Source organism: Homalodisca vitripennis, chromosome 4 (assembly GCF_021130785.1).
Source record: "Homalodisca vitripennis isolate AUS2020 chromosome 4, UT_GWSS_2.1, whole genome shotgun sequence".
Taxonomy (NCBI): domain Eukaryota; kingdom Metazoa; phylum Arthropoda; class Insecta; order Hemiptera; family Cicadellidae; genus Homalodisca; species Homalodisca vitripennis.
In genome coordinates, this window is record NC_060210.1 from 96,601,989 (window position 1) to 96,625,767 (window position 23,779).

General features: G+C 31.6%; 1 protein-coding gene across 1 annotated transcript in view; it reads right to left on the reverse strand.

Moving 5' to 3' along the window:
* Nucleotides 1–16,030, reverse strand: part of LOC124361125 (guanine nucleotide-binding protein-like 3 homolog) — a 37,066-nt gene extending 21,036 nt beyond the window's left edge. The window contains exons 1-5 of the mRNA XM_046815160.1: nt 15,968–16,030; nt 9,434–9,531; nt 8,263–8,412; nt 7,959–8,062; nt 7,200–7,331 (exon numbers count right to left, since the gene is read on the reverse strand). Coding sequence (XP_046671116.1) covers nt 7,200–7,331; nt 7,959–8,062; nt 8,263–8,412; nt 9,434–9,531; nt 15,968–16,030 — 547 coding nt within the window. The remainder of the gene's footprint in view (nt 1–7,199; nt 7,332–7,958; nt 8,063–8,262; nt 8,413–9,433; nt 9,532–15,967) is intronic.
* Between the last annotated feature and the right edge of the window lie 7,749 nt (nt 16,031–23,779).

Consider the following 23,779-nt stretch of genomic DNA (forward strand, 5'->3'; position numbering starts at 1 on the left):
GCAGAGACTGTGAATGATTTACTGTAAATAGAGGATCTATGAAGAGGAATAGATAACATAGAATGAAATATAATTATAAGGACGAGCGCTTGAGAGATTACTAATCACTGCTCAATTACTTAACCCAATATTGTGGTTTAAATAATATAGTACTTCTCATTTATGTAATATAATGTATAAAATATAGGTAAGAGTAGGTAAAATTAGTGTGTGGAATAAAAAACTGCAAATAACCAAACCTATTGGTATGAAATTTGATTAAGTATATATAATTAATTGTAAAATTGCCAGATATAACGTTATCACACTTTTCTTGAAGAAAAACCGTTTACTATAAGAAAATATTTAAAAAATAAAATTAAAAAATTAGTATACGAGTTTTTCAATAGAATTTCGAAGTAACTTATAATTAGTTATAATTAATGAAAACGCCTCAGCAAACTATTACAAAAACTAAATACTAAGCCGTCACCGACGCATGAGTTAGACAGCGAGAATAACAATTCACCACTTATTTTTCAACGGTGAACATTCAAAAAGGTAGCAGTACGCCACACCTCGTATCGTTTAACAGGCTTTGTTGAGTTAGCTTACACAATACAAATCTATAGCTCATTTAGTTCTCGAGGTGTCTTGCGTGCAGGTAGAAAGGCAGACAATCCGACATAAAATTACGTTCAGTTAAATTCCATAGTTGGAAGTTTCATTTCATAGCTATGTTACAATGGTATACCTACTAAAACATAAGAGTAGTTGAAATTAAACCTTGTTACCTATTTATAAAATTGTCTTTCCACTCCTATATTTTTCTTTCGTCTCTATGAATAAATATATGATCTTATCATCTTACACGATTGTGCTTAGTTCATTTAAAAATTTTGTTATTCTACTAGTTTTTCATTGCCATCATGGTTACCCATAATAATAATGTAAAAAATTTACTTACGCTCACCAAATCCCATAAAATGACATGCTCTATAATCGAACTCAGAGTTACTCATAAAAAACTAACCTCTATGCACAATTTCAAGTCTGGTTAGTTCGTTTTAGAGATATCGTGCGGACAGTGTGATAATGATGCTGATAGAAAAGGAATTTTCCAGCCTCTCAAGTGATATCCTATTACATAAAAATCACAATATACCTCAATGAGATTCTTGCCACTGACGTACAAGGCCTCCAACGAGAATCGTGTCGCTTTAAATGTTGTAATTCATCATTTTACTCAACACACTTAGAGATATGTAATGCTCACACATCAACATATACCTAATTGTTTATCGTTTCAGACCCATCATCAATGCAGTCAAAATGGATTAAGCGATCTACAGCCCAATAAATAGATCATGAGTTCCGAGGAAATCTATAAAGCAAGTATAGGCGCTTAAACATGGCGGATTTTTAATATTGTTAAACTAACAACAGATGTTTTGGTAGAATTAACCTTGGACGTTTTAAGCCATGGCCATTTTACTAACTGAATATAATCTCAGCTTTCCTAGCTGTCTTATAAGTGCTAGAAAGTTGATATTCAATCGGAGTCCCTTATATTATATTACATCTTATACTATTTAGGTAGGACCATCAGTAGCTTTCGAAGTAGACAAATCAAGTTTCAAGTTGTACATATTAGAGGAAATCATTGATTTACTAAAAACGAACGTCACAGCTAATGATCAAGCTTTATAATAGTTGCTTTAGAAAAGAAAATTTAATGATTACTTATATGAGTATTGTTTTACTTTTTAAATAAATAAATAACATAAATAAATTAACGCAAAATTATTTGTTACGTAAAATGGAAAGAAACAGTAAAAATTGGTCAACAAAATTATAGTTACATTAACGACTAAGACTTTATTTTTGAGCTTACAATCCATGTACATAGACTACAATTAAAATAAATCAAAATATAATAACATAAAATGCAGCTTCTTTTGAACTAACTGAATATGGCCTTTTAAATCTGAAAAATTTCTACTTGAGAGACACATTGTTACTATTAACTAATTTACCCTTCTAGAAATATCCTTCAAATACAATAGTGCTGAGAATAATCTGACAACTTTGACATGAAAGGTTAATTTACAATTTAAGATAAAGCGAATACCGCTCTCTGTGGGGCCGTCCCACCGTACCCATCTTGTGAGACAGGTATTAACCCTTATTCCTGGAAATTTGACACCACGCTTTGTACAGGACCCTTGAAGTCGACGTCGCCGCCTCCGCTTTCTATTTAAATAAGAAAACCTTCATTTCCAGGGAGAGATTTTGTCATTAAGTGCAAGCCTTTTGTTTTGACTTTGGGGAATTTCCCCTATTTGCTAAGCTCAAAAGGTAAAAATTTGTTGTTGGCACGAAAGGAGTTAGCGTTAACAGCAAGTTATCAATATACTCAACTATATTCCTGCTGAGACTGTGAGCACTAATATTTGGAAAAATATCTGGACATTATGTAGAATTAAATCTCTGGTTTCTGGTTTGTAGTAGAATGTATATATTAAAACAAACAGGAATCAAATAACTTGCATTTCTGTTTTATGAGACTAACTGTTTTCTTACCTTACAAAGAGGATAGATTTAAATCTTTGAAACGTTGTTTTATAGACTTTGTACAAGTTTAATTGACTTGCACGAAGAATTTTAACTGTTATGCACACTTAAAAATATAGATTACGATATAACATCTGATGAATAAGGCAGATACGAGTTCTCGAAATGTCAGGTCTACAATTTGAATTCATAATTAAATGAGTTTTATTTGCGTTATTAGGCCTATCATCCGTCGTCAATTAAAATTTTAAACAAATATATATGTTTTGCCGAGAAACTGCACTACTTATGTAATGACTATGGGAAGTGTTTGTTTAAAGTTTGTTATTGACGATAGAGGGTTTAAAAGGATAACAGAATTTCGGAAATTTGCCATCATTATATGTTATAGAAGATGTAATATAACGTTTCGAGGATTGAAATCTATCCTCTTCGTCAGGTGGGGGGGGGGTTGTATCAATACATACAAATATAACGCCAAGAAAGAAGAAAAGAATGGAAAGAAAAGGGTTTGAACATACCTAAAAATTACTTGAGTCAATTCCAGGCGTTGTCACTGCACAAAATGCAATTCTTGAGCACAAGTGACGAGTACGAGAATCACACTCACACATAACACCAGCACTGACGAAAGGGGGATACTGGTATAATACGTTGTGTTACACCTTTAGTAACATACAGGACGTCGTTCTTTATTCTAATAGGGACAACGGTTGAGTAGTCAGGTTTGGATTCACGGTTTATTAAGTATTATTAAAACGAATTTTATTATTAAATTTTTTTTACGAAATTCAATGCCTCCAATACTTAAAGTGCTCAATTTACTAATAGAGTTAATCCTAAAACATTTATTTTACATACACTGGTGACCGTTCATGATTTCAATGCTATAATTTTGTAATGAATAAAACTTATACTGTGGTTAATAACACAATATTCTAATAATAAATATATTTAAAATGATGCGCATATTAAACTAGCCTAAAAAAATTCGATGAATGCTTTTCTCTAAAAAGTATTAACAAAATTCAGAACCCCCATAAACTTAAAATAAATTATTTATAAATTGCTCATCAGAGGGTGCTACAAACTAAACATCCGGATGGTCTAAATTTAAGATACGGATAGCAGTATGTATAAATTACATGTTACAATTTTAATTTATAACATTACACATTTAACTACAAATTTAATTTATAACTTTATATTCCTTGTATTAAGCAAAATTATTTACTCTTTGTACGTAATTCAAAATTAGTTTTATTAACACATGATGTTTCTTTTGTTTATTATTTTTTGTTGATATATTTACTTATTTACCTACTGTATATCTCTTGAAAATGTCTTAAGACGAATATAGAGAATTTTTATGTTCTTTTCTTCTATTTTTTTCTATTCTTATTGAATATATATATATATATATAATATATATATATATATGAATATCAGTTAAACTAATGTTAATAATGTGTAATTTTAACTGTTTCTAGGAGTGGCAATACTTTTTAATTGATTTTTTTATACAACGTATCTTTAACAATGCTTTAATTGTTAGGCTTGACACATTATATTCTGACATTTCATTTGTTAACGTGAACCAAACTCAAATTTTGCGATAAAAATATGACTAAATTAAAATTAAATGAACGTTTCTGTAGTTGCTAATCGATATCAGCGTATGTGCACAGTTTAAACTGCATGATACATTTCCTGAAATACCACAAGCACACCGCGAGGACACCTTGTTTGAACGGGAAGACATTATGTTTGAACATATAGTATCAACCATTGCACCTAAGGTGACTTACTGCGATTCTAATGTTTATTGACCTGTCAACCCTTACATTCTCTAGTTAGCGCGTCATCCACGTTGTGTTGTAGGCACATATAGTATCAACCATTGCACCTAAGGTGACTTACTGCGATTCTAATGTTTATTGACCTGTCAACCCTTACATTCTCTAGTTAGCGCGTCATCCACGTTGTGTTGTAGACACAACGTGGTTCGTTTACAATACATGGCTGCTCATGGGATTTAAACAGACTAAGAAATAATTATCTGATCGTGAACTGAAATTGTGTTACGGTCTCGGGTTGGAATTTCAGACCAACTACATGAAAATATACCCTTACGTTTTGAACAACACTAACGTTTAAAAACACATTATCTTAATTATATATATATATATATATATATATATATATATATATATATATATATATATATATATTTCTTCAAATAAATCAACATATTAGTAATCACGGATTATACGGCCTAATGTGGCGGACAGATGTATGGATAATAAGAACGATGATCTGAAAAATAATAAACCCCACTATATTTTAAGTTAGTACATGTCATGGCACACAACATCACTACCGCCTACAAAACGCTAGGCGGCAACGACAAAACAGATTGAAAATTGCCACAACCACAATTGCAGGCGTTATAACAAGCGTCTCGGAACATTTTGTTTTGTGTATTATGTATATATACTCTAGTGGAAATTGACTATTCATATCAAATATTGTTCGCTTAAATAATACGCAAATAAATACTCGTATCTTGGACTATGCTTACGAAAAACTTGATTGTTGAACTCCTTGTTGATCATCCTCCATTGTATGTGAAGAAGATGTCTTAAGTCCAGTATTCATTTACTAAGTTTAACTTTCACAACTTGAGACAAGACAAGAATATTAAACCACCTACAACAGAACCTACATTGTAAACGTTTCAAACATTAAACCAGCGCAATGTTTTAAAGAGTAAACCTTTTCGGTTCGGATGTGTGGCATTGTACTCTATTAATAGAGATCTTTAATTTGATTTACTACTCAGCCTATGCTCTAATTTAAGATTTCCTTCTGACCCCTTGCGGGTAACCCCCATTACATAACAACAATGTAGTAATTCCTTCAAAAAGTAGAGTTATAAGTGCAGTAATGATGTACCAAGGTTTATTGCTTTACCTGTAACTGTTCGGGAATTGTCAAGCGCGTGCGGGACGTTTTTTACAGCCTGTTTATACGTACATATTTACACAGTGTGAAAATTAAGTCCTGGTGTACCTGGATATATTCCAAACGCAATGTACAAAAAGACAGGCAGCCGATTATTATTTGTGTCGTAAGTCTAGGTATAGAAACATTGGCTGCAGTGTGAATACAATCCCTTCTAAATTCCTTGCCAAAATAATCCTGTGAGTCGGACAGTGAGTCCCAGGGCGGAACCGTGGGCCCAGTGTCCGCCCTTTATAAAGTAAGTAATAGATGGCCTCAACAGTTTAACGACCTGGACCTCCAGGATGACTACCATGATGATATGTATGGTAATACACAACTATTCCGAGACCAAAGTCCAATGTACAATATGTTGATATATAAACATTGATTTTAACTATTGTAATATTCGCTTATCGTCTAAGCAAACAGTTTCCCGAAAATATCGTTTAATCACTTTCAAAGGCAAATGCTTTATTGATATCTCACATGTATGGAGCGTGCTTATTTTTAAATTAAGAACAAATCAAATACACTTACCTTAACCCAGGTGTCCTTTCTTATAATTATCAATTTAATGAATGGGTTTAAATCGTAAATTTATTTTTTTTAATTCAGATATCAAATCAAAATTTGTAATTCTATAATAAACATATTATAAAGTTAAGTCGAATTGTATTAGTAGTATGACAGTTTAAAAAATTGTAAAGAATATTTATTATTTCATGAAGCGTGTGCAGTCAGCCGTGTGAGAATCACTCCCTAATGTGAAGTGATTATCACACGTTGCCCAGTGGATACGGGATCTGAGCAACTAACTGCCCAGACCTCTCGGGGACGTCTGCAACTCCGCTAATCTCTGACATTAACATCGTGTGATGTTTAAGACAGAGTTCATCCACCACTAGCCTAAACTAACCTAGACTTATCACTACAAAGAACTTATATTACAATACTACAGTGTCCATGCAATTAACTAAACTAAAACTAACTTAAAGCTAAAACACTGTACACAGCGTCCATGTCACTACCGATAGTTCACTTAGTTTTACTTACGTTACCAAGCAGTTAAGTCGTGGCTGGAAGATGTCCCGCACCGATCGCCGTTGTCTTTGTGAGAACCGTGTCCTGACCGCAAAAGTAATAAATCTGACAAGGGTACTTGTAATAACCAGCTCATCACCAGGTTCAAGAACATTACCATATGCCAAATCTATCCCTTCAATGTTTTAGATAAACAAGTTATGATGGTGTTTGGTGGGGGTAAGAGGGAGGGTAGGCTTCCTCGTTGTAATACTGGAAGATAGAACGACAGACAGTCATAAGACAAAGAAATGTTTACATCCCTCGGCAAACAATAAAAAAATCTTTCAGTCTACTAAGTGATGGTTGCAACAAACATTGTCTAAATTCTATAGTTTGACATGAAATATCCTAAATTCGTTCTTTTATCGGAATTAACTATTTTCTTTTATATGCATACCTTAATAGTATACTGTTTTTTACAGATTAATTTATTTATGTAGCGTAATTGTTTATTGTTTCAGCACCATATATCTAGTGCAACACAATGGAGTTTAGTTTCACTTAGCAACAATTACTCGTTTCACTTAAAACATGAAAGGAAAAGATTTGATATGTACTCTTAAACCTGTTGCCAGGCTGCCACTTAGATTGTGAACCCTCTTCACTGTGTTCCACATCAGATTTGTTATTTAGCCGCTGGTGCTCAGAGCTCATGGCACTCGGAGCATGACACCATTCTTGTTGAGAACCTGTAAAAGAAATAAAATAATTAGCTTTTTAAGAACAGTAAAATTGAAAAAGAGTAATGCAATCTTTATACAAGACTGTTGTATTATTAAGATAATTAACAACTCATTTTACTGAACATTAGTCAATACAATTAGGATTCAAACGTGTTTTAAATATTCTAACTTGTTATGTGGATGTTGTTAAGCTATGTATAAATATTTCGACACTGTTACTCACCTCGGTCTTGCTTAAAGCATTAAGAGTCAACTGTACTAGTAACCATCTTGATTTTAACCCCTTAATAATTATGTAAAATGTCATGCAATTTTACTACCAATTAATTTTGCAATTAATTATGAGAGAAGTATCACTTTAATGATTCCAAAACCTTATAGTGTTTTCAATATTTTAATTACTTATTTTGAAACAAATTTAAACTGTTTTGTAGGCTACCCTATCATTTAATACTCAAAATGTTTAAGAAAATGTGTTTTATTGCGTATAAGTTATATCTTAAAAATGACACATCTTCAGGAAGAAAATACAATTAAAAATAAGAGCATAAAAGGCATGAGATTTAACATTGTTGTTAGGGGAGAAAACTCAAGATGGTTTAACTACAGTTGGCTATCAACGCGGGGCCTTACGTCTATCGTAGCGCAGGATGGAGTAGATGGGTGCATCCTTTCCGTGCACCACGGCCTGGTACGCGTCGGCACTAGACGCGAACGTCACGTAGGCGAAGTTTTCTCTGTTAAACAGTACGTACTAGTGTTACACAATATGAATGGTGGTTACATATAATAACAGTATAACTTGGTTACTACAATCCTTCCTCAAAGTAAGTTTCTTAAGTTCTCATATTATTACCATTTTATGTATTTTGCGTACTATCTACATTAACACCGAAAAACTTCTGCTAACACATAAATTACATGCTCTGATACTTACGTATGCTCTTGGAATTCGATACTGACTATCCTACCGAAAGGTAGAAATGTTTTAGTCAGTTCTTGCTTTGTAGTCCCCTTCACTATCCTCCCGACAAAGAGGACCCTCCTCTCCTCTTGCGCCCTGAACTCCTTTTCAGGAGAGCTTGACCTGAAATTCATAAAACATTCATTTTACTATCGGAAAATGAAATTTTGCCGTTTATCAATAAAACTGCGCACGTTTATAACTTGAAAAAATAAAAACAAAACATGATCAGAACTACATTAAACTGAATGAACTCCAAGCTATTCTTGAGTGAATAGATATGTGCTTTTTTTTAAGAAGACCTAACGATGGGAATTTTACCTATTTACAAATATATACACACACTTGTGAATTATAATTAACTTCTCATTTATATATTAACACAAAAGCAACATAACGTACTCAGGTTAGTTGAGTAATCGCTCTTTGACTGTAGTTGACTTCTCAGTTTTACGATTGTGTTAATAATTGTTTCCTAAAATTACATAGGCAAAACCATTTCTTTTTTGAGGGTAATAATCAATAATCATTAATTTCATATTCTTCACATAAATTATATGACACCACTATCGGCACATGCAAATCAACATAACTAAAATTATTACACAAATTGTTTAAATCAGAACCAATTAATATATACAATGATATATAAATAACAATATAAAAAGTATTCACTGATATTTATGTACTGTTTTTCAACTTAACTGAAAAATTGTACATACATCTTGTTTATTGGAGTAAAAAAGCAAACTTAAATTCAATATAGAAAATACTAATAATTTCCCATTAGGTATACAATTTTTATGTGTTACTAAATGTTTATTTCTTCAAATAAATAATTAATGATGTAGAGAAATTCGACGTATCCTTTGGGAGATTATAAAAATAGTGTCTATATCTGTCTTTAGAGCCTTGTTTCTCAAACCATTGTTTCTCAAACTTAAACTCCAGCAGTTCTGAAATAGATCAGGAGATATTTTCTGTTTTCTGTTCTTATTTCTGGAGCGTCAGATATGCCGGTTAAAAACGATACTCCTATGGTACGGTATTTCTGGTATTCGGCAGGAAACCTCTTGCTCAGTATAAGTCAGATTCTTGTTCAAAGTCGTTGGACCTAATTGAAATGCATAATATACTATAGGACTTGTCCAAATAACTCACCCTGATCGGGATGGAGACCTTGAGGACGACCGTGAACGTGACCTTGACCACATCCGCGTATAACTGATTCTCCTTATCTTGCTGAAACAGTCATAGCAAATCTTTAAATCTGAATAAGTTGTTCCAATATTTATGATAAACATCATATTGTGGAATTCTAGTTAGTAATTTTCCCCATCTTACCTGGAGGTTGCAAAATATTTTAGAAAATAAAATAAGCTCTATATTAAATCATGATTATTAAATATATTGCAATTTTTAGAAATTAAATTTTGAAAAGTGAGCGTTTACTTGTATCTGGCAAGAATTAAATTGCAGGAATATAATAATGATTCTAAAGAATACGCAACCTAGTTTCAATGCTCGCACCGAGTTAATATATAAATTGTATAGAAAATGTCTGTTCATTTAAGTGAATAAAGAATACCCTTAAGCATCCTCTACAACGTGTAGGTAATGATTCAATATCGATTTCCTCAATGTTAACATTTGTTTGGGCAACTGGTTTGAAAAAAATATTTTAATTAAAAGTTACTCAATATGTTAACTGAAAAATTACCTTCTAGACATATGGGTACTGGTCGTTTCATACTTGGACTCCATTTCTCCAGATGTTTCAATGACTGCAAAAGAGAATATTCTTTTAAAAGGTTGTACTTCCTGAATGCAATTTAACATAAAGAACAATATTTCAGACTTTTTACTGTTAGTTAACGCTACTCCTCGCTTCCCTGCCACCGCAGCCTTGTGTTGTTTTGTGTTTGGTATCTGGAGTATAAGCTGTGTTTGAACACGAACACGAATGTATTTTTCATAGAAAAACACGTAAATTCATTAAAATTCGATTAAAAGTACAAATTTAATTGTCTTCTAAACTATAGATGAAAAAAATCTATGTGTTTGAAAAACAGGTAGGGGAGGAGTGCCATCTTTTGTGACAAAAGAGTATGTTGTAACATGTACATACAGGTCAAATACTCACACCTAAACTATCATTGTACATAATACGGGTATAAACTATAAATAATGCCTAAATTATGATTGCCACTATACAGATATCCGGACAGAAAGCCCAATGGGTTCTCTGCCCATTTTCGACTTTTTTTCGAAAACGGATCTGACTGACCTACACTCACCGAGCTTTGATGGAGAGGGAGTATCCGTGCGCTCTTCGCCCCACCTCTTAGATTTTGACAAGGATCTGTCAGGGTGTGGGAATTTACACCTTAGATAATCAAATTATTTATCATGAAGAGTACGGCAAATTTTAGAGGAAAACGAAATAGTCATTAATTTGGGAGGTGAACATTGTCCAAACAAAGATTCTATTATCTAGTTAATTGATATTTTAATTCACTCAGAACAAATATTATGGTTTGCGACTGTTTTTGGAAGTTTACAATGCGGCAAATTCAACCAAGGCCAAGGTCCTGCAGTTATTTAAATAAGGAGATCTGTTTAACAAGCGAAATTGGCGGATCTTGGAAATTTATTGAGTGCATAATCAGAAATAGTTAGAAGCAACTTAGGAATTTATAATTTTGCACAGATCCGTTGGAAATAGAGAAATGTATAGTAATTACGTTTATGTTTCAAATTTATACAAATACTTATGTAGAAAATCTATTGCAACTTATATGTATTAAGGATAAACTAAAAATTATGATTGTATGTGGTTAGCAAATTATTGGTGTAATATACTTAATTCACTTAAATATAGTCCATAGTTGAGTAAAAATGTTTAAAATACTTAATGTTTTTTTTTTTCAAATATGTGTTATCTTGCAGACAATGTTCCAAAAAATAGTTTCATCCATATTACTGTTCTAAAACGTGTCTGATCTGAAATTAGCATACATATTTAAAATAAACTAATAACTAAATATTAAAATTGTTTTAAAAAATAAAATTATATTTTAAATTTAATTTTACCTAGTGTAGTGTAGTTATTATTAGTGTATCAAACGTGTAAATCAATTTCATTTTATTTTCTTTTATTTTTATAATGTACTATAAATGTACTTGTTCATTAAAATGTGTTTGAACGAACACAGTACCTTACAGTATATCCTATACCATTTTTAAATAAATTGAAACATTATATGTATTTCACAGTAGAGAAAAGAGTTATGTAGTCCAATTGAATAAAATTGCATATAGCGTTGGACCCGAGTAGGTAAATTTGGACTCTTATTCCGGAAATCGAGATGTGCGAGGTAATTCCTACAAAAGTTAACATTTTAATAAAGGGTTTCTAAACAATGTCAGCTATTATTTTTAAGAATTTTATTAAAGACTAATCATTTCATAGTTTGTAGTTTTTTGTCTACATAATTTTAAGTGACAGTGTTTAAAGCATGTGCTTCTAATATTATCTTAACCGCAAATTACACTATAAATATTAACAGATATTTAAAAAAATTAAATTATAACTGCAATGAAATGTGGTACATAATCGATATCAACTCCCTCTAATTTTCTTTAATGATAATCAACAACACAGAGGAATCTTAATCACAGTTTCTCAAAAGGTTTCTATGGTTTTAAGTGTAACCGTGTTGGAAATAAGAGAAAAACAAACAGTATTCAAATTATCAGTGCTATTGTACAGTTAATCATAAGAGATTTTTCAGTAATGTATCAACACAAAGCTTAACCTGCTTGTAATTTTCACAAATGTGGTTTTACCATTCTATCTCAACTGGGGTTATAATTATATTAGACATAGCAACAATGGAACACGGTTCTGGTGTATAATAGGGCAAACATTTATATTAAACATTTACTCGTTATATTATTATTTCTCGTGTAATTTTGATATTAAACTATCATTGTTAAGAGCAACAGTTTTAAATTTTGTAACTAACTCAGAATGGGATAACAGTGCGACAATATCCAATACTGCTTTACATAGTAAAAACCCGTACATTCTTTTGAGTGTGTATATTGCTGGGGTAGTGCCTTTAAAATAAAAGGACTATCTTCTACTACCTGAAAATCAATATGTGTATCTCACTGGATGGTTTTCCATTTAGTGGTATAACGTTTGTTTGTAGCTGTCTTTACGTTGAATTAAAATAGTGGAAACCAATTTAATATAGCTTTCCCTTTTGTTCCAGGCCTAATTATCGAGGTGTTATTAATACAATTATAAAATGTAAATAGAATATTAATAAAAAAGAACACGTGATGGCATTATATATGTCAAACTATAAAGAGATAATTGAAGGATCAAATTTGTTTAAAATCATGAGAATAATTTAATACAAATAATAATAAGCCACGTCACCGTATTGAGCAATGACGCGCTAACGCTGAGGTAACAATTATTATATAGCTCAAAATTTAAATAAGATAAATGAAAAATGTATTAATTTAAAAATTACATTGTATAAATTGTTAGTATAGCCTGAAATGTTTGATGTCCATTCTGGGTTTCGATGTGAATTCCATATCCAATGCATCAGTAGCTTCCAAAATATTATGTTCCTCGTTTCTCTAAATGAAAGATAGCTTATTTTCTGAATTAAAAAAATGAACACTCAATTTTCAAATTCTGTTTAAGAAACGCCTAAAATTTTCAGATTGAGAAAATAATCTCCAAACACATAAGTATTTCTAAAAGTTTTAAATCGTATTTGTTGCTTTGAGATTTGTCACGTTACTGACCCAATAATTTATGTTTGTATTAAATATAGCCTCGGTCTAAAATAATAAACTAATTAGTAACAGAATCAAGCGTTTGTTGGTTTTTTATATTAATCAACTTAAATGATGCGATAGCAATTATATTAGGGATGATCAATGTTATTAACTGCCATTAAAGCAAAAAGTATGAATGCCAAAAGTAAGATTTGTTATTAACACTTCCTTAAATAAATATATCCTACAATTCTGTTATCTGTCATTTTTGACTATAGGATGTCCGGAGCCTCAAGAATCCACAGTATGAGGCGACCTATGCGGCCGACGCGCACACACCGTCACGCGCGCATCCTCCGCCAACCTGCCGTCACTTTTGTTCGATGATGCAAATAATGTAGTCTAATTAAATTCATTATTTTGGAAAACATTCTTGTAATTTTTAATTATGTATTTATTTCATAGACATTAAATGTAAATAAAAATATATACACATTTATATATTATAGCCTATATATATTTTCTGATGTAATCTTAGCAATAACGTGTTCAATGAACGACTGAACTTTGTAATATCAGTTACGTTTAATGCTTTAATAAACACCTATCAATTTATGATAATTTATATTAAATATTTGCCTTTATAGACTTTCTGTTTCTCGTTATTAAATTAACAGTATGATTATTACATTTTATTTATAAATATATTCTTGGAGATTATATATAAGTAGATTTCGGTTCAACAGGTTTATTTATAGATAAAGCTTGAGTTGCTTCGACAAATTTTAAAACCGAAATTTAAATATAGCGGTGTGCATTTCCAAAGGCAAACTTTATTCATAAATATTAAAAAAATACAATTTAATCGTAGCTTCGGATGGTAATATTGCAAGTAATGACTTCTGGAAAAAAATAATATACGAGTCGAACTAATTTTCTTGCGTAATATTAAAGTTTAAAAACGACAAAATATTTTGCTACTCCAAGACGACCTTCTCAGAAATGGTGACTAATCTTGTAGTAAATTTGGTTAGAGTGGACAGCACCGTATCACATCTCCAGAAAACTATTGTATAGGCTGAGGAGCTTTGCCCGTGTAAACATTCCGGGAAAGCCCAGTGACCATTGTCCACCCCAGGCAGCGGTTGCCTTAGTCGGCCGGGTATATACCATTTGTGCTGGTGGTTAAAATTTTAATTAGGGTATTTTATGGCCGCTGCAGCCGATATAGTGAAGTGCGCCGATGGTTAGTCCTATTGTCGACTACAGTAGGCAGAGCACAAACTCTTCTTTTTAAATACGGATAGTGTAGCTAAAACTAGCTTCAGAGTTGATTGCCCAGCTCTGTGCAACAATGAGTATTCAGACTCCTTAAGACCACTCAATGCGGTGTATATGTTTCAAAAACGGAAGTTTAAAAAACATAAAGATTTATCAAGCTTGTCATAATGCCCTCAACATATTTTGTTCTACAACCTCAAAGTAGCGGATTTAAGACTAGATCTAATCTATCATTTTTAATACCTTTTAAATAAATAGTGATACAATAAAGGTAAATGTAATTATTATTTACTTAATTATAAATTAACTGTAGTGAAATATATGACTATTTATGTTGACACAAAATATCCAATTTGCTGTAGACACACATTCACTACTCCAATAAATTCAAGGGATTATTCTTTAGTCTAAATATATGGGCTACATTGCCTATGGCCATACATGAGAAAAATACTGACAGCCTCTCGTCATCGAAGTATTTTATATCAAGTGACGTCACAGGCAATAATTTCTCGTACACATATTTGTTTTCAAAACACGTAATATATCGGTGCACAATAAAATAAACTATTAAAAAACAACAGCTGATTTGTTACTAGCCAACTTCTTAATAATTACATTGAATTGAAATCTGACTACGGACCGACGAGCACACACACCGTCACCGCGCGCATCCCGGCCAACCTGGCGTCACTTTAGTTCGAAGACGCAAATATTATAGTCTTAAAACTGCTATTTATTATATTTATTACGGAATTATCACGGAGTGCTCCGACGGTCAGTTTTTGTTGTTTACAATAGGCAAGGCGAGACCGCCTTTTATGATCCGGGCGGAGCGACGTTGCCAAAGTTTGATAACACGCTCTGAGCAACTGTGATTATTGTATTATCAAGAGTTAGTTGTGCTCTAAGTAGAAGTGATGTACAATTTAAAAATAATCTACTAAATACCTTGACTGATTAGTTACCGAGCAAAAATATTTAAATAAGGATTCTAAACTGACTAAAAAACGTAAATAAAACACTCACACAGCATCAAAAATACCTTTCTCCAGTTTTGTTTTTTTACTATATTACAACTATACTAATATTCTAAACTACTACTATACTATAAAAAACATATAACTTTTTACACAGTGTAAATATTCAAATTTCAATACAATACCCAATTGCGAATATAATCTAAAATTTTTAGTTTCACAAATATATAATTGCTATCTACATAGGCATAAGTAGGAAATTTTGAGAACTTTTTTGTGGATAGGTGGATGACAGGCAGATATATAGAAATAATCCTCAAAACTTTGTTACAAATCGATTTAATTCCTAACCAAGTTGTTACAATTACATTGACCACTTTTTGGCTTTCATCATAAAATATCTTTTTTCCTTTTTTTCTCAGCTTCAGTCCTATAGTATACATACTTAGGAAACTTTGAGAACTATTTGTGGATAGATAGATACAGGGAGTAATCAATCCCACAACTTTGTTACAAATCGATTAATTCCCAATTCAAGCTGTTACTATTTAGATCGGCCACTTTTTGGCTTTGAATATAAAGAAACACAAAATATTTTCAACATTTAAACTAACTGAACCTTGTTGCTCACCTCTTTCTTCCCTTTGATTGTGCTCATCATATATGCGCTGCGACATATCACTAGGACGCTACAGAACTTAATAGATGTTTACACACAAAACATTGGCTTTACTAAAATTTCAATCCGTGAGCATAGCAATTAACCTGTGACAAAAACCCGTATAAACTGTAAGAGATAGGGCAAAATGTTTCCTTGTTAAACTGGGATAACCCTTTGGTTTTAGGATCTTTTACGAGATTTATATGCGTTAAAAGCGTTTTGTTAGTAAAGTTTGGAAAGATTATAATAACAATATTCTCTTTTTCTACTGGTACAGTTACTAAACAGTTGTGTTTGTGAATATCTTTAATTTTTTTAATATACAAAATTAATATTTTCAAAACACTAAAACATTTCCAAATCACAAATATTAAGTTACCATGGTAGACTATTAAAATGAACGTCTATAAAAGGGAGTTTTCTCAATATTAAACTCTATGTACTCTCAAAAGTTTGTATTTCCGCACTCAGAAAATTAATGGCAATGAATCTGAGATTTTTTAACTAATATCATAATTATTGAATCATGAATTCTACACTTTTCCATCTATAGCGGAGTACTAACAATGAGGCGTTTAACCCCCGGGGCTGACAGACGTGATGGAAACCGTTACCACAGAGTAATAAGGTGTACTCTGTTATTACTCTGTGCCGTTACGTGCATATTTCGTCATCGTTCATACTTTTCCTAAATTTATCAGACTATAAAGTAACATAATAAAATATATTACGCTAAGTATATTGAAATTTATAATTTACATTTAGGTGATTTTTAATTACGGAAATGTAACTGTAACTTAGATACAATACACATACAAATTATGTGTTACCTTCATTTATTTATTTACTATCAATAAATGAATAAATATTTATATTTTTAAAACACGAACATTTCCAAATTACAAATATTAAGTTACCATGGTAAACTATAAAAAATGAACGTTTATAAATGGGAATTTCAATATTAAACTCTATTTTTAAACTCATTTTTAAAATTTGTATTTCCACATCTCAGGAAATTAATGGTGAGTTTTACAGTTAATTGACTTGTTAAGTAAATAGTAAAAAATATACTATTTACTATACTTAGATGAACAGAAAAATCAAATTTCTAACTAATATAATATTTATTGAATCATGAATTCTTGAGTTTCATATAGCGGAATACTAATAATGAGGCGTTTAAACCCCCCCCCCCCCCAAACTGACAGACGTGAAAGAAACCGTTACATGCATACCTATTCCGTTATCGTTAATACTTATCGTAAATGTACCAGATAATTAAAGTAACATAATATAATATTATATTAAATATACTGAAATTCAGAATTTACATTTAGGTAATACATTTAATAACGGAAATGGAAATGTAACTTACAGTAGATACAATACACATACAAATTATGTGTTTTCTTCATTTATTTACATTTTTAATAATACTATTTATAAATAAACCATAATTTCTATTTCTTGCCAAAATGCCATCTGCCACTGATGACAAAGAATTGAACGGTTGATAAAGAGTAAAATATATAAATTCTTATTCACTCTTCTGTCAAGTGACATTAATTTTTAATAATAAGAAATAAGTTACATACTAACTATTTGATGCACTACTAACATATGAATGCATAAATATTATTTCGATTTATATGCCACTACGAACAGAAAATAATAAAACAGAACCTACCTTTTTAGAGAACTGATACAAGTGTAAGAAATATGAGGTGGCAGAAGATGTCACTGATGACTCGTAACACAGCGCAAAGTACTAAGAAACGCACAGTCACAGGTATAGTGGCAACTAAGACGTATTGGTGTCAAAACACCATTAGTAGAGCTTGAAGTGGGGGTAGGGGGTGGGGCGTCAAGTCACCACGCCCACCCCAGGATTAGCGACTGATGGGGGTAACTTTGTTCCTTGTACTTAGCTGTCTCTAACTTGAAATAAAATAATGTAAGTTTTCATCAATTATTTTACCTTTGGTATAGGCCTAGTTATCTTTTTGAAGATTATAGATATATAATTTAAATAAACTAGTAGTAATTATTGTAATAAAACACTAATTTCATCCAAATATGTAAGTGAATGTAGGCAATAATAGTGATAGAATTATTAGTTTTTATATTGATAAAAGTTAGGAGACATATTAATAAATATCGGTGACGAAGTAAGAGTTAATGTTCCTCAATATTACTCAACGTTTTTCTCTTAAGTTTACTAAATTAAAGATAGTCCAATTCTGAGTTGAACTGATACGTGGTTAAAAATTAGAAACAACTTTTTTACATTTTTTCAGCATTTTTTACATTTTACTAAGAGGTTAAAAATAGAAAATCTATTTAAAAGAACGCAAATGCAGTTTTACTCTTTATGATCATTCTTCTGAATAAAATAACTATTCCTAAACTGGATTACTCTATAATGTTGTTATATCACTAGAGATAGGAACAAGATTGTATAGATTACTGAAAATATTAAAATATGAAATATATTTTCACCCAATAGCAATTAATGGTTGAGAGAAGCAAGAAAATATTCATTTATTGTTATATGTCAATAAAAATACGTTATTCTTAATAATCAACAATATTATGTTTACTTTAATTCTAAAAGAATAAATAAATAAAAATATTATTTATTGTCTTAAAACCTTTCTACAATTAACATTATATTTCCATAAATACGTCCCTAAATTCTGCGGTATTTGTCATACATCATGAAATGTACTCTTTGTGATTATACATAACTATATTTATGGGCAATGAAGTTTAATTTAAAGATTAACCTTCAACTGCACAAGATTCACGCGTTAAAAAGTGATATCTTTAGGAACCAATAGGCATTTCTTAAAAGAAACATAAAATATCATTGTCTTCATAGCAATAATATATTGTATTATTACAGGTAGTTTCCATAGAATAAAATAGTAATATGAAAGTAAAACAAATATGATAGCATATTACTATAACGCTGAAAATTTTTAATCACAAGTTATGGATAGTGTTACCACAGGTGTTTGTCTTTCTCAGACCTGGTGACTAATGTTGTAAATTCATTATGATTTATCTCATGTCCAAGAACTGTCTGCCAGACTGGGGTCCTTTGTTTTCAGGACTGGCCCAGTGTCATTGCCCTCCCAGGCAGGCACCTTTGCTCTGGTAAAAGGCCGTCCTCTTGTCTAAAGTCATCATCGAGTCCCATAGTGTGAGGCCATCCACCAGAAACTTCCTGTCAGCCTTTCGCCACTGAATTATGGTTGTCCGTGCCGATACTGGCGGCTTAGTGATCGTCTGAAATAGAACAATTTTGTAATTTAATTACTACGGGCATATGTTATAGATAGTTAATAATGTGATAAAAAATATATAGGGCACATAATTTTAAATTATCGTAAAAAAAACTAAATAATATTTATCCAAACAAATAAATTAACATAGTAAAAGAAATAAAATGATATACAGCTCTACTTCTATACTACTTTACTGTCTACTTGTGGTTTTACTTAGAATTGTAACTAAAAAGTGTTATGTTTTAATAATACGAATTTGTGAAGAATTTTCCTTAATGTTAATAAAACTTAAAACATTATAATTAAACGTTTTCATTGTTGTAAAAGCCGTAATCGATTTTTTTCATTCTGATGTAACATTAGGAAAACTCTAACGCATTGTTAGAACTTCTCAATGCCATAAATTCTGATAAATAATAAACAGTTTAGTTTTAAAGTATTTAAACCGAGTAAGCACAATTTGGGTCACAGGTAAATATAATCAATGATTACGTGAAGCACCGGTTATCTCGGAATTCCAAGAATTGCACTCTAGTTTATTATCCAGGAAGTAAAGTTGGATATAGTAAAATATTTATAATTCTTTTATTTAACAATTAATTGAACGATGTTCTCATTAGAGAGCTTAGTGACTCTGATAAAACAAATTAAAAAGGGCATGTCTTTATATGCAACAAACTGGCTGAAACTAATTTATAGAACACAAAGTTATGTGGCCAAAGGTTGAATGACAACAAAATAACCAACTATCCAAAAATACGAACATAATCACACACATAATATACTATACACTACTTGCGGGTCTTCTACTTGTGTTTTCTTTTTACAAAAAAAAACGTTATAAAATTTGCATTTGCAGTTTTAAAAATATTATTAATATTTTATCCAAAATTGTTTTCGTGGCCTTCTAATATTATAAATTGTCTTGTAAAACTTTGAAAATGCTTATGCGTCCATACCTAAAGTGTCCACGTTTGGATACGTTTAGATATGTATCTCAATTGTTGAAATGAAATTCGTAAGAAATGATTACCAGACATCGCTCAACAGTGAGGTTCAATAAAAATTGTTATTTGGAAAACAAATGTTCCACTTTTGTATTACCTGAGTATTTTACACTAGTGACTGGCAAGCGATGGAGACTTTCTACTATTACAGTATAAGATTTTGGTGAGGATGTTAATCACTAATTAAGAAAATGAGATTTAAATATTATTTACGTATATAAAGTGAACTGCAATAAACATGCTAGAAATGTTGGGTTTTCCACCGGGTACTTTAACTATTGAAGTAATATTATGAGGAGTCTGGTAATATTACAGGCTGTTTAACTCAACTAGATTGCAGGACTGTAGGTCCCCGTCGTTTTAACGAGGTTGGCTGACGTCACATTTCTGTAGGGTATGACAGGTAGTGGACGGCGACACCCTACAAAGTCCTTTTATATGTTTTTTTCATTTATTGAGATTAAAAAAACAAGGATATAAAGTTTCTATATTTTGTGGGATTGTATACCTACATCTTCAGGAAGCAAAATAAAAATGTCAAAAGAACAAGAAACACAACAACTGAGAAGAAAATAACCATACATATAAAATTATGCAACTAAAGCATTCAAACCTCAGGTGTTATTATATCATTAATGGCACAGAAGAAAATTTGGAAAAGTTAACTTTATCTTAAATTTACACCATTTGGATATTTTGATATTAGAAATTACTAATGGACTTCTTCGAGATTGTTCAATTTTAACCCATTTAAATTTTCTTCAAGGCAAGGGATGACCTTATTATAACCTTTAAGATCATAACACTTTTCAATTTTGTCTTTTTTGTGCTGAGCAGCATATTTTGCCAACGGCTTCTCCTTGTCTTTATGAACAATATCAAATCTGTGCCCTGTTATTCTGAGTCTAAGGTGGTTAGATAATTGTCCAATGTACTGATTTTACAAATTTACAATTAATTTGGTAAATTACATTCTTATAGTCACAATTTACTTTGTCGATGATAGGATATGTTAAACCAGTTACTCTACTTTTTAATTTCCTAGAGTTTTTGCAAGAATCGCAACGTGGTTTGTTGCACGGCTTAGGCTACATCCATTAGTAAACGGGTTGGTGTACTTTAGGTAGTTTAGGTCCGACAAATTTAATTTTCAAATTTGGAGGTTTGCGAAATATTACTCTAGGTACTTTAGCCATAAAAGTTTGGATATATGTAGGTATCTTGTCCTATGGCCTCGGAAATTGTTTTTAGCTTAACATATTCGTTGGCCAAGAAATATTTCACATCATAAGATGTAACTCGCCCTGAGACCTCAAAATAATTTGTTTAACATACACCTCGGCCTTCCTCCTCTAAATCATTTATACCTTAACATATTCTTCGATCTACGGCTCACAAACATTTTACACCTTAGCATACACGCTGACCTTAGAATAATTTGTCTTATCATACACCTCGGCCTTCCTCCTCTAAATCATTTATACCTTAACATATTCTTCGATCTACGGCTCACAAACATTTTACACCTTAGCATACACGCTGACCTTAGAATAATTTGTCTTATCATACTCTTCGTCCTGCCATCTCCAAATAATGTATATATTAACATACTCTGCAGCCTGCCGCCTCCAAATAATGTATACATTAACATACTCTGCAGCCTGCCGCCTCCAAATAATGTATACATTAACATACTCTGCAGCCTGCCGCCTCCAAATAACGTATATATTAACATACTCTGCAGCCTGCCGCCTCCAAGTAATGTATATATTAACATACTCTGCAGCCTGCCGCCTCCAAATAATGTATACATTAACATACTCTGCAGCCTGCCGCCTCCAAATAATGTATATATTAACATACTCTGCAGCCTACCGCCTCCAAATAATGTATACATTAACATACTCTGCAGCCTGCCGCCTCCAAATAATGTAAACCTCAAAATACATCTTGGTAAGAATCATTTATAATTTAACACAAACCTAGTCTTAAAGACCTCGGAATAATATGTTTTCCAAATCACTGGTTTCTTATTAACATTTGATTATTCGTTCCTACAAAGACATTAATTGTAATAGGGGCGCTAATAGTTCTCTTCCTATAATTCATTCCGTGAATATGCAATAAGTTTAACTTACGTTTGTTGCTACAATTTAATAACAATAGACCGTTTATATATTTCAATATAACTTCAAAAATTTAGATCAAACAACTAGCTCTTCAATCCAGTTAATGCGTTTTGTTCACCACTTCCTAGAAGATTGAAATACGAGAGTAGATTTATTAAAAACTGTCTACAAAATAAGATATACAAATACAATTTTTTTGTTTTTAAACCCTGACAATAGTTTTGTCGTTATTTCAATTATCATGGTAGGTCAGTGAACGAAGCAAGACAGATTATTAATTAATGCGTGAGTAAGAGTGGGAGAGAAGAATCGGGCAAAGGGCAGCAACTGATAAGGTCTGCAGGATAAGCGGGAGTCTTTCTGCAAGTGAGTCGGGTCGAGACTGGTTGCTGTGGTAGTTCCCTGCGGATTTGTGGATGCCTATTGATAAGTAGAAAATAAAATACATTTTTTAGAATTATTTTCAATGTATTAGTAAAGTGTTGTGGTAATTTCCAGAATTAAAATAATATGTGGGTAGGTTTTTTTAGATCAGACCGGCGTGTTTGACAGGCTGTGTTACGGGATCAGATTAATATTTAATGTTTGGTTAAGGGAATATAAATTATCAGTGCAGGGTTTAATAAACTTATTATTTTGTTATTTATTTTATTAATTAAAACGTCAAAGTTAGCCGGCTGTTCCTTCATTGAGATCCACCTCTGGATACATGCATGCTTGGTTGGCATCACCTCATGCTACGACTTATCATGTTCAATATCCTCGCAATGGCGTGGGTTAGCTATAAAAAAATAACGATTTGTAGCATATTAGAGTGAATGGGAGCAGTCTGCAAACATTTTATTCAAAATTATCGAATTAATAAATTTTCTAAGGAAATTCCTGAACTCAAATTTTCTGAACCTGTAGAAACCCGTTCAGTCTTGTTTCAATTGTTTACTCGAAGGATAACAGAACTAATTTTATACTTACAAGTAAATATTAGTTACAGACCAACAGTAAGAACAATTTCGAATTGAGCAATAATCGCAACTAAGGTCAGTGAAACTCTGAAATGTTGCACTCATACTGAAAATCCATTCGGTATTGGATAGAATACTATATTTAGAACTGAAAAATATATAGGGTTATAATTATATATATATATATATATATATATATATATATGTGTGTGTGTGTGTGTGTGTGTGTGTGTGTGTGTGTGTGTGTGTGTGTGTGTGTGTGTGTGTGTGTGTGTGTGTGTCATATTAAAACAATCAAATCGCGATAAATAGCCTGTTGTATGTGTTAGCCAAAAATCAATACTTTACTACTGTGCTTCCATGTAGGCCTACAT